The sequence below is a fragment of the Molothrus aeneus genome, chromosome 4 (genome assembly GCF_037042795.1).
Source record: "Molothrus aeneus isolate 106 chromosome 4, BPBGC_Maene_1.0, whole genome shotgun sequence".
NCBI classification, from domain to species: domain Eukaryota; kingdom Metazoa; phylum Chordata; class Aves; order Passeriformes; family Icteridae; genus Molothrus; species Molothrus aeneus.
Genome location: NC_089649.1, coordinates 65,446,645 through 65,459,170, shown reverse-complemented (window position 1 = coordinate 65,459,170; position 12,526 = coordinate 65,446,645). Strand labels below are relative to the sequence as shown.

The window sequence follows — 12,526 nt, the reverse complement described above, 5'->3', positions numbered from 1 at the left end:
ATAAAGGTATCATTCAAGTGAGAGGCAGGGAGCTACACTGTTTACATTAATTGATTTGGGCCTTGAGTCTCCTGTGAGGAAAATTAAGGAATAATTTCACTAATATGGAGATTTTGGAGAAGACTACTGAGCATTTTCCTTGGAGGCCTTATTTGCAAGGGTCCCTTCACCATTAAGAATTTTGAGTGTCTTTTCCTTTTCATTTCACAGTGCTGCTAGTCAGCTGAAAGTTACTTCTATTCTTATTTTGTTGAGACTGGAGGTAATGTTAATGTGTATCTCATTTCTCTAAATAAATCTAGTTATTTTTTCTCTGTGTCCTCATTGAGCACAATGACCTGTACATTTGTGACAACAGTCAAAATTGATGCTAATTTCGTGTTCTGAAGAAGTGAGATTTGTGGAAGGGGGTATCTTGTGGGTTTATGTTCCTCCCTTTCAATATTGTGAATCAAGTTGTTGGATTTTAATCAAAATTGAGTAGAGGCTTTCAAAGGTAGCTGTACTCCTCAAGTCTTATGCAGATGGATTATGCCAGATAGAAACAGGACAATTCTTAGTACTCTACTAGGAGAAAAATTAATGCATGGGTTTCCATACTAGACCCTGATCAATAGAAGGAAGGTACTGCAACTATTTTAACACTTGGAAAAGCAACAGTCACACTTGCATCCTGTTTGGTAACAGGAAATGCAGTTTTAGGACCCTAAATTATAAGAAATTAGGTTAAATAATTTCACCTTATCAGAAAAATTGTATTTCTGTTCTGTTGAATGGTGTTACTCTTTGAACAATTGGCTTTCTTGACTTAGTTTTAATTTGCTCTGTGGTTTTGGGGTATCAGTTGCATCACTCAGATGGGATTTTGGGGAATGCTGGGTAATGAGGTGAGAAGGATTGTTTTTAAACTTACTGTTTCATTTCTGCACAAGCATAGAGTTTTTTTATTTGTATGATTAATCAAATCTGATTTTCCTTAAGTAGATGTAGGGATATACTGAAGGAGTTTGGAAGGATTTTTTTTCCTTTTTTTTAGTATTGGTGTTTTGTTTTGTTTTTTTGTTGAGTATACTTCTAGAAACTCTATTAAACTCCATGTTGATGGATATTATGTGTCCTGCTTATAACATTAAAAAAGATGCACAGCTTGTGCATTCCTAGTGTTCATATGCATAATACAAAAATGATGAATCAATACAGGGAAATCTTGCATCAGATGCTAACTTATGTAAATCTCTCTGCTGACTTAGGTCTACTGAGTTCTATGATTAATGAGTTTTGCTCTGAATTGATGGATTTCTTTCTAGGCAAATGTATATTCCAGTATTGCTTGCCTGTCATTTATGGATCTATCTTTAAACTTCATTGAGAAACAATACCCTTTTTTTTTTAATGACCACAGGACAAGATTTATACCTACTCCACTTACTCCAGTTTTTGAATGGCAAAAGGCAAATAGATACTTCCAAAATTAGTCTTAATATTTCTGAATAAGCTAGTTGATTTTTTTTAAAAGACAGACAGAGAAGTGGTTATTTAAAGCAAAACTGGATACAGTAGGCTTTATTCTAGTTCTGTCTACAGCAGAAATATTAGATATTGTTTGTATCCAGTTTTCCAAAGTGATGGAAGTGTGTACACCATTCTTTCCAATGGTCACTTTTTTTTAATTCAACCCTATTTCTGCATGTATAGGTGGTTGCTGAACATCCAGATGCTTCAAGTGAGGAGATTGAAGAGCTGCTCGAATCGCAGTGGAACATGCTTAGTGAAAAACAGAAAGCTCGCTATAACACAAAGTTTGCCATAGTGACCTCTCCCAAATCTGAAGAAGACTCTGGTAAACGTAAAACTGTGCTAGTGTACTCTAACTAAATTTGATATACATAGTGGCATTAAACTAAGCACATATTTGAGACCCTGTAGGGAAAACAGCTTTCACTGTTTTCCAGTTTTAATTCTTGGTGTTTGTGCCAATAGCAAAGGAATGCCAATGGTTACAATAAACGCAACCCATGAAGTCTACATTTCTTGCTCATTGTTCTGAAAAGTTGTTATATGTAAACCTTCTGCTGTTTAGACATTGCTGATTTCTCATTCTTCTTCTGCCCATAAGCAGCTGCCATTGCATCCACTGCTTGTTACAAGTGGATGGTGGGAAGGGAAGATGAAGTGTTAACTGCTGGTAAAATTTGAGATGTTGTTTTTATAGAACAGTTAGAAACAGTTTAAAAAATTTAATCAGTGCTACACCTTTTCTTCATATATGCCTAAAGTGTATTACTTCACATCATCATCAACTCAGGAAGAACTATTCCAGACTTTATTCTGTACCCTTCAACTATTTGGCATTTTATTGTGCTACTCAAAGTTTTTAGGACTTTGTGCAAGTTTGCAAATACTTTATTTTTTTTCTCCTTGTATTTTTGTTGCTTTTTTCTGGTGTTTGTTTTTGATGAACAGTCTCGATTGTTTTCCAAAATATTTGAGGGGGTTTGGAGTTGCTTATTTGAGAAAGGAGGAGGAAGAAGATAGTTTGCCATTTGCATGAACTTTATCAAATTTAACTAGCTGTAATTTTTGAAATTAAATAGCTTTACAGCACTGTAAGAAGACTTATATGGAAGTATTAGAAGCCAACAGGTGCTGCTTTGGGCAATGACAAGAATGAGAGGGAGTGTTTGAAAGTTTGTGAGACTTGGAAAAATTTGTATAAAAATGGCAGTCAGTTCTGTTAACTCTGTGTGTGTGTGTGTGTGTGAAATAACATCATTTTGTGGAAAATTGAAAAGTTTTTAACTTAAAATTTTAAGTGTTAAATATTTGGATATCAGTTTAAAAAAAAAACACGTTCTGTATCTCTCAAGGTTCATCATTGAAGAATATTGGAGAGGCCAAACGTAAAGTGTTTCAAGACTCACCTAAAAGGAGATCAAGATCCAGAAGTAATTGAAATTTGTGTTCTGTGCAAATAGCTCATCATTATAAGTAGCTGTTGAGTGTATTTTTTTATGTAATCGCCCACGTATCATAATCTCTTTATTTTATCTCAGATGTTGTCTTCCTTGACGTTAGAACTTTAATGGATCCCAAATTAAATATCTTAACACTGTAGTGCTGAATTTTGTTCACATTCCTCAGTGTCATATTGCAAGAAATGTAATTGAAATTGTACCTGTACCAGGTGGTTCTAGTACATATATTGTGTACATTTATAGTTACCTACAGATGAAAATATGTCAGTTCACTTGTTCCCCATCTCAAATCCTCTTACCTTAAACTTGGAAGAATGTTGTGGGATTTCTTTTGCTGGCTTTTTGTAAGTAGCAGGTTCTCCTGGAGCCATTTCAGTCTGCTTTGTGGATTCAGTTGGATCATAGAATATGTCCTAGATTGTTTCGATAAGAACATTATTTGCTAATGATCCATACTTTCAAGTTGCTATATTTTTAATATTTACAGACATTTGTTCCCACTGGAATAGAATGCTTGTAGCTGTAGGGCAATTTTCAGTTAACATATTTGTGCCCCTGGAGCTTGCAATTTTCATACTAATAATGCTCTGTAGCTTCATAAACTAGAGAGCACTGGAGAGTCTAATTATGTTGTCATTTCATCTTGATGAAACAGACCACTTCCCAAACCCTCATCTATCTTTTTGAGGTGCAGACAATAGTGGAACCTGTGGCAGGGGTATGTAGATTACTCACTGACCTTTGGTATTTAGCAGCTGCTTGAACTTTACAGTGAACAACCATCTAAATACATAAATAACTTTGTGGTCTGAAATGGCCAATGTGGTCCTGTTCATAGGATTCAGGTTCATAAAGGAAGGGATTTTATGGTCTCATGTAAAATACAGTCAGGTTGTTAGAGTCTGGAATTGCCATACCAGAAAGAGAATTAACCTGTACAGTTGGTGATATCTTATCTTTTTCAGAGGTCCCTTAATAGATGTCACCAGTTAAAGTAGGCTTAAAGAGGAGACTTAGAAAGTAATTTTAGTAGTAAGACACTTTTACAAAGTGGCAGGAGAGTGAAAAGCTGTACAGCTAAATGACATACAGTCTGATGATATGAAATAAATGTTGGGCAGTATCATTCAGATCTTAAACTAGTGCTTGTATAGGTAGACTCATCTTTGTAAAATAATTTGAGTATGAAGCAGTTGATTTAGATTTTTTTCTAGACTTAGTTTTTAGCACCAGAAACCAGACCTTAAGCATTAAGAGGTCATCAAACTGTGTTAATGTTTAACCATGTTTTAAAAATAATGACTGAAAGAAAAGTACCTTAAATAACTAGATCAGTTCAAATAATTTCAAAGTGGGTTTTAGATTATTTTTCATGTGAGTTTCCCCCATCCCCCATCCCAAGGTAATTTACATGGAAATAAAAGAAACCAAAAAAAGAGGACAAAGGAGCCTACAGAAGATTTTGAAGTTCAGGAAGCACCTAGGAAAAGACTCAGGATGGATAAACAGAATAATCGGAAGGTAATTATGTCCTTGGTTTGTTGGGGTTGATTTATAGCAGCACCAGTCACATTGCTGTAGTTAAGTTTGTCAGCATTTCCATTTTCAGGATTAAAAAAGAAATGTCCATATATCATACCAAACTGTTGTCAATATTCAGAGATCCTGTGTGAGCTTACCACTGGGGGATTTTTCCCTTTGGTTCTGAGGATGGAGGTATGACAAGTTGCACTTATTACTTAAACTGTTTCCCAAAGGAATGGGCAGAGGGAGGCATGGCCTCTCTGTGGTCTTATGCTCTCTAGTTCTTTTTCTTTCCTCCTGATTTGGAGTTAGCTTTAACAGAATGTGAAAGAAATATCTTTAGCCAATAGTTACTTTAGACAAAAGTCAGAAGAGAGGAAAGCAAGTAAAGCAAAACAGAAAAACTACTTTTCACAAACAGGAAGGCTATAGGACACTTTAGAGTGGCCTGCTGCCCTTCTCTTGGGCTAGGAGACTGCAGTAAATTTATATTTCTGCAGTAAAGTATATTTCTCACACAAATTTCAGGCTCCTTTTCTGGCTAGCTTGCTTGTGAGAATGAGAATTTTCCTTACATAGGTCACTGTGCATGCAGACACAGCACAAACCTTGTGGAGCCTCAGGCACAGGTTTATTTAGTGATGCATGTAGAGCAGTGAATTTCATGGGTTTGACTTGTGTGGAAAGCTTAGCTCACACATGTGCTCAGGTGTTTTATTGCAGTATCATACTGTAGTGTGAGTACCATAGCTCAGAACTTCAGTGGTGTACAGCAATCAAATGAAACAACCTGTTAGAAGGAAGGGTAGTATATTTATTTTTTAATGAGTTGTGGAGGTCTTATTTGTAGGTGTCAGTTTGTTTGGTGGGCTGGTTATTTTGCTACTGCTGTTGATATTGTAGCTATTAAGACAACTTTTTTTCTTAGAGTTTAATATTAAAAAAAAAAGAATTTCAGATAGGCTTAATGAGCTGATTAGCAAGGGACAGAGATAATTCTTAATGTTGTTACCTCTGGAGAAAGAAGGGCCAAAACTGGTTTTTGCACTTCTTGCTGGAATGGGTTAGTCTTTGCATATTCATGTGACTTTCTAGGAGCAGTTTTTCATATCTTTTTAAACTTGTCTAATTTATTTGAATATACTATAATACACTAGATGCATGGAATAATGAAGTTCACTTATTATAATTAATTCCTCCTATAAAGTCCTTGATTTTACTGTTCTAAAGGTACTTTTCTGTCCCACCAGCATTTGTACCCTACAATCAGCCTACATTCTCAGAAGTAGGATGAAAGGTGGCTGCAGTATAGTTCATGCATGAGAGGTTCTGGTATCTTTGGTGCTGTGACACACATGTGAATATACCAGCAGGAAAATAAATCACTAAATGAGATCAATGATTCCCATAATAGTCATAGCACTAATGGCTATGAATAGCACTGACTATATAATGTGCATTTTAAAAATGTTGTTCTCTCTCTGGTCAGTTTATCAGAACTGCTTACAAGGGGTTTGATGTGTGTAAATATTAGGTGGTTTGGAAACTCTAAATGCATATAGTAGGGTTGTGCTCCACAGAAAAGTCAGATCTGGTTTACAATTTGTTTTAGGAATTCTCTCTTAGTCTTTTTCCTGCCTTCACAATTCCAGCTGTATATGCTGCTGCTCAGTAGAACATTCAGGGAATGACAGGGAAAATATCTGTGTAATGATTCAGAAAAGCTAACACTAACCATGCACCTTCTTTCTGCTATTCCCAGTTTACCTGCAGGCTTTAGGTACAATCATTTTGGATAGGAGGAGCTTTGATTTCATGACATTTTACTTGCACAGAGTTGTGGGTTGTACTCTCCCTTTGTCCTTAATTCTTATTTGCAAAATCAGAATGTTTTCACATAAAGTAAACAAGCCATAAGTGCCCATATGGAGGTTTTGAAAAACTAATTTGTTCATTGTTGCTTTGATATGATGTATATAAAATGCACATTAACAAAATGGGGGTTCTGTAAAGTGTGCTTTAAATTTAAGAATGAACTATCCTGTACATTTTCACAGAATCACAGAATCCTTAGGATTGGAAGGGGCCTCTGGAAATCATCCAGTCCAATTCCCCTGCCAAGACAGGGTCATCTAGAGCAGGTTACACAGGAATGTGTCCAGGTGGGTTTGGAATGTCTCCAGAGATGGAGACTCCACGACCTCTGTGGGCAACTGTTCCAATGCTCTGCCACCCCAAAGTAAAGAAATCTCCCTCATGCTGAGGTGGAACTTTGTGTGGTTTAGTTTATGGCCATTACTCCTTGTCTTGTCACTAGGCACCACAGAAAAGAGTCTGGCACCATTTCTTGACACCCTCTTTTCTTTCATTTTTGCCCAGAAGTGTAACAATAATCTTAGCAAACGCATCCTGGGAGCCTCTGCTGGCATTGGTGGTAGGGCAGCTCAGAGCTCAGTAAAAGCACAGCATGGCACATCTGTAGCCATTTGTGTTTATTTTTACAAAGGAAATAATTTCCCTGGCCTTTGAGGTGTTCAGCTGCACATCTTTCTTTGGTAAAACTGATTGTCAGAGGAAGACTGTGAAAAAGCATGTAAAGCATTGGAAATGTGTGCAAAGCTTTCTGTTCAATAGAGTTGTGCTTATTAATCAGGTGGGCATGACAGGGTTAAGTATCATAGGCTACAGTTTTAGTGATTTGAATGAATTTGTAACATAAATTGGAAAAAAAATAGTGGCATGTGTAAGGAGCAATGTCTTCATTTTGACAAAGATTTGACAAAAACTTCCCCTGTTTTTGGCCTAAACTTTGAATCATGAATTCTCAATCTGGAGCAAATTTAGGTGCTGTTCATTCTCCCTTGAAAATAGTGGTTTTATTTTGGAAATGCTGAAACAATCTTAACCATAGTAATTTTTAAAATGGCACTGCTATAAGTTGTGGAGTTGGAAACAAGCCTCTCTGAGACTTAGATTTCTGCACAGGGTTTACTCTCAAATTTCTATACTAATTCTGCAATTTACCTTTAATAAGTAAAGGTCTTAATTTGACCAGTTTGTACAAAGAATAGTAAAGATAATTTACAAGTTTTGTGTTTAGCACTCCCCCTTTTGATATGCTGAATTTGGGATGGATAAGTGGGATGCTGAAGTACTGTGTTCTTTAATATTTCTCATTTGTTTATGGGTTTGCACCCTGTGCTGTAAATGAGTTTTAAAATTCATTTAAGTGGGGCTAGTTTAACTACAGTACCATTCAGATATTTGTAAAGACACTTTCTTTTTAATAACATAAATCCAGAACTAATTGCCAGTTGTATCCAACCACTCATAAATTAGGAGTTTTTTTATTTTTTCATATTTTTTTTTGTGACAGAGGGAGACAAGCAATGACAAAACAGCAAAAACAAACTCTTCTAAGGTCACAGAAACCTCCTCTTCACAAAAGAACCAGTCAGGTAATGTGGTCAGAATAAGTTTTAATGTAACTTTTTCAATTAAATACTTTTAAAATGCCAGCAGCTAAATTCTGCTGACTCAGCGAGCAGTTGCAGTTGTGCCACAGCTGGGGGGGAGCCCTGTTCCTTCACTGCCCTCCTGCAGCTGGATCCTGGACTGAAATTGTGCATTGCTGCCTGAGAGCAGCAGTTCACAAGTTCCCTGTGGGATGGCACCAGATTAAAGCTGGTGCCCCAGGTCTTGGTGAGCAGGTGGACAAACCCTGCTGCTCCCCTTTGCCCCCTGCACTGGCCCAGTAAAACAAGTGCAGTGGCCATCAGTGTCATCAGGTGCTTTGGGTTTTAGTCCTTTGGCATGGTGCTTGATGGGAGGCAGTGTGGAGCATGAGAGGGAATTCTGTAGAACCTTGGATGGAAACACCAAAGTCAGGCTTGTTAATGATGCTCAAGTTGAAGGTAACTGCTACCAGAGCATGTCTCTGCAGGTGTTACAGTGATTTGCCAAAGACAAGAGAGCTTCAGCAAGTCCTGCACGGTGTAGGAGTGGTGATGTGCCATAGCTAATGTGTGGTACTTGGCTCCTGTATATAAATTTTCTCTTAACAAAGTGTTAGTGGTACTCAGATTGTGATGAGCTCGTGTAGGCCTTTTCATATAACTGCTACCTCTGCTTTAAAGAGGTCTTAAATCACAAGATACTTTGATTTTAATAGAAATGAGACTATAAAAATTTGGGAAAACATATAGCACATATTTGATTAATGGAGACCTTTATTTTTAAAATCAAGCCAAAATACATGGCTTCAGAAGCTTCATGTTCACTCAGTCCTATGTAGGTGCCCAGAAGACTTACCTAAATAATTCCTTCCTGTATCTGAAGGAATATTTTAAATGGCTTCAGGGAGATAACATTTTAAAGTTCCAAACTTCACTTTGTAAACCAAAATTATTTTACAGCAACGAAAAATCTGTCTGATGCATGTAAACCTCTGAAGAAGCGAAATCGGGCTTCAGCAGCAGAATCTTCAACTCTTGCTTTTAGCAAGAGTTCATCTCCTTCAGCTTCCTTAACTGAGAATGAGGTAAAAAAAAAGTGGTGTTTGCACACAGCCATTTAATGACAGAAATTATCAGGTGTGAATCTTGTTTAAAAAAAAAAAAAAAAAGCAAAACTCAAAGGCGAATTCTCTAACGTTGGTGCTCTAGACAAGTTCCAGTTTTGGCCTCTGTGAATCTGTTACCGTGTGCATTGCAAATCATTTATTGTAACACCAACGTCTGCTTTGGGGACGTCGAGATATTATTGTGGTTTTTAATGTATTTACCAACACGTTTTAGAATTGTAACCTTCTCTTAGAGGCAAAGTAAAATGCCAGTGTGTTCTGTATTTTCTTCTACAGATTTTTATGTAAGTGTACTACATTAGTTACATTATGTAACTCAATATTGTCATGTTGCCATAGCTTTTATATCGAAGCAAATTTCCTAATCCTCTGTTTGATCTAGAACTGGACAGTCTTCTGAGCAGAGCCTCTTTTAACTCAAATTAGTTTTCAGGCTGTTTTACTGCTATTTCTCTGTGATGCAAATAGCTCCAACCCCAGTAGAAGTTAAACAGGCAGTGAAGGATGTATCTTTTTGATACTTGCTAATCATAGTCTTAGCTCTGCATATTTGGAACTGTAATTCTTCTCAGTTGACATACAATAAATGACATGTATGTACAAGAAGTGTATTCATACAATCCATTAAACCATTCCCCAAGTCATCTACACTGTTACAACCAATCAGCCAAAGAGTGGCAGCATGAGGGTGAAGTATGCATGCTGTTTTTCAGGTGGGTTTGGATCTGTAGTTGGTAGGATTTAGTAAAATATCCATAGACAAACAGCTTCACCCAGTCTGTGTTACAAAAACTGTAGAGAAACTACTTGCCTGCTAACAAGGGAATAGGGCTTCCAGCTCTCCTAGAGACTTTCATCTCCCCTAACAAATGCATGAGGTGCTGTAATGAATGCAGTTAAAATATCTAGGCAATGTTCAGTAAACAGTTTACCTTTGGGTAGGGGAAAAAAGATTGCATGTTAATGGCTGTATATCTTAACTGTAACTGGAAAACCATTTTAACTATAAAAACCTCAATAAATGCTCCCTCCTGTACCCCAATAAAACAAGCAAAGGGGGCCCACAGGAAATAATGTCCATAGCAGGAGCCAAGTCAAGTAATACTTATTTTGTTTTCTCAGTTGAGAGACTCCCATCTTTTGGCTTACCAGCTTCTGCTGGATTGGCTTTGCTGGTGGGACTTGCTGTGTAATGGTCTATTTGGGGCTCTCTATTCAACCAGACTAGTTTAAGGAAAAATATCTGGGCGGGGTTTGGCTCAAAATATGCATCTCTAAATATTGTGGACTCAGAAGAAAGATTCTTCTCTTTCTCAAGATTATGATTATAAAATGAATTATCCAGAAGTCTTTCTTAACAAAAGACATTTTTTGTAGGATTTTGGGTTGTAACATAATGGTTCATATGTAAGAAAGGATGTGGTTATATCTTACATATGGCTGAGATGGAAATTCTAAAACTTAGCACTAATTTACTCAGCTACTCCTAAACAGTAAAAGATCTGAGAAAAATTACCTTCATACACTGCTCACAGAACACAGGTACACAAATTAGAAAGTGAATTAATTGTTTTTAAAGGGTTAAAATATCAAAAAAAAAAGTCCCAAACAGCATAACTGAAAACACACTTTGTTAAATAATTTCCGGGGACTGGGTGCAGGGGGAAGTAGATTAATGGACTAAATCCTTGGACTGGTTAAAGCTACACTGACCTGAACTTGGACCAACTAAAGATTGGGCCCAGTTTGTTTCCTATATTAGATATATTTTTTGCTGTTAAATAAAACAAAAATGTCAGGCATGTGTTTCAGAAATTAATATTGACCTGCTCTACAAAACAAAGAAAGACAGAAATTCTGGATTGTATGGTGGCTCTTAAAAACTTTTCCCCCTTTTGTATTTTTATTTAGCACTTGTCTAAACAGCTAAATATGTGTGTGTCCTGAGAGCATTCATGTGGAGAGAAACTTTCCCAGTATTAAGGGAAAGTTTTTTAAAAATAAACACAGTCAGGTAAGGGTGAAAGCCTTGCACAGCTAATTGAGTAGGATGTAATTCTTCTCAACTTCAAATAGATTTAATGATTAACTTTCACATTTCTGTGTTCACTATAAAAGTTCTAAGTGTTCGTTGAGATGTTCTCTTAACAAGTATAGGAAAAATTCTGTGTACTCTACAAGCACATACATCTCCACAAGGTGTATATAGGAGGATTCTGGTCTTTTTTTTTCCCTTCTCCTTTCTTTTTCTCCCACTCTTTGTGAACAGCTTGTTCCAGAATGGAACCTGGATGTGACTGTTATTTGTCAAGAACTGTTGTTAGCTACACACCCCTTAAATGTTTGTCCTTTTCAACCAGGTTCTAGGAAAGATGTGCTCAGTTCTTTCTTGTTTGAAAGATGCATCTTATTTGACATTTTAAAAAATATTTTAAATGCCTTTTGTTGTTATTAGGGGATATTTTTTAAATGGGGTTTATTTGAAATACTATAAAATCAAGCAAGGCCAAATTTTCAGTTGATAAATTACTTTGGGAGGGAGATAAGAGTGGGAGTGTGGACTTGTTCAAACAGATTTATAGATGTGACTTATTAGAGATTAAAGGTTCACTCCCTTCAAAAAATTGGGCTTTGAAGTTGTTGTAAGAGGGGTGGACAGAAGCAGTGAAGTGTTTATACAGGAATAAATGAATTTCATACATGCATTTAATTTTGAAACAAAATAATTTTACTTCTAGGCACTTGACTCAAGTCACTTATGTGAAATATGATTTTGTTGAAATATTATTCTTAATGAGTAACTGGTAGGGCCAGATGTGAAAAAGATACTCAACACTGGAGTCTGCAAAAGCTTGGAGTAGTTTTTTACTGCCTATGTAAGACTTGGTGTAAGCATCCAAAAGCACATATTTGTGAGAAGAGATGCAGATGGTGTATTTTAATTTCTTTTTTTACCTTGGCCCTCCACCCCCCAATAATGTAGTAGGTGCCAGTAAGAGTGTAATCAGTATTTTTTTAATAAATAAAAAAGACTTTACATTACCATTACTGCTGGATTATTGGCACACTTGGTGTGTTTGCATGAAACATATCTGCTTTAGCTTTTCAATCAATTTTTGTGATTATTGTCTGGCTTCATTAAACTGGATGAATTTGTTAACAGCAGATAAGTGTCCAAGTATGGTGCAGACCATATAGGTACTACTTACAAACTTTGTCAAAGAAACTGTAATCTTTTCCTAAGAGAGGACAAAATAAAGCACATGTGATACTCTCTGAGTTAGCCAGCCTGTCCTTCATCACACCCTCAAGTCTGAGCTGGCCAGCAGATGGCAGCTTAAAGAAGCCTGGGAAAGATTTGAAGAGGTGCTTTTATTTTCATTTCATCAAATCTTCCTTAGAGGAATTCTTTCTTCCTTCTGTGACAACCAGTGTCAAAAAAAAG

At 36.5% G+C, this 12,526-nt stretch overlaps 1 protein-coding gene across 1 annotated transcript in view; it reads left to right on the top strand.

Annotated features, from left to right (window-relative positions):
- Positions 1-12,526, top strand: part of NSD2 (nuclear receptor binding SET domain protein 2) — a 72,403-nt gene that overhangs the window by 35,254 nt on the left and 24,623 nt on the right. The window contains exons 6-11 of the mRNA XM_066548726.1: positions 1,696-1,840; positions 2,868-2,945; positions 4,378-4,496; positions 6,557-6,661; positions 7,876-7,957; positions 8,915-9,039. Coding sequence (XP_066404823.1) covers positions 1,696-1,840; positions 2,868-2,945; positions 4,378-4,496; positions 6,557-6,661; positions 7,876-7,957; positions 8,915-9,039 — 654 coding nt within the window. The remainder of the gene's footprint in view (positions 1-1,695; positions 1,841-2,867; positions 2,946-4,377; positions 4,497-6,556; positions 6,662-7,875; positions 7,958-8,914; positions 9,040-12,526) is intronic.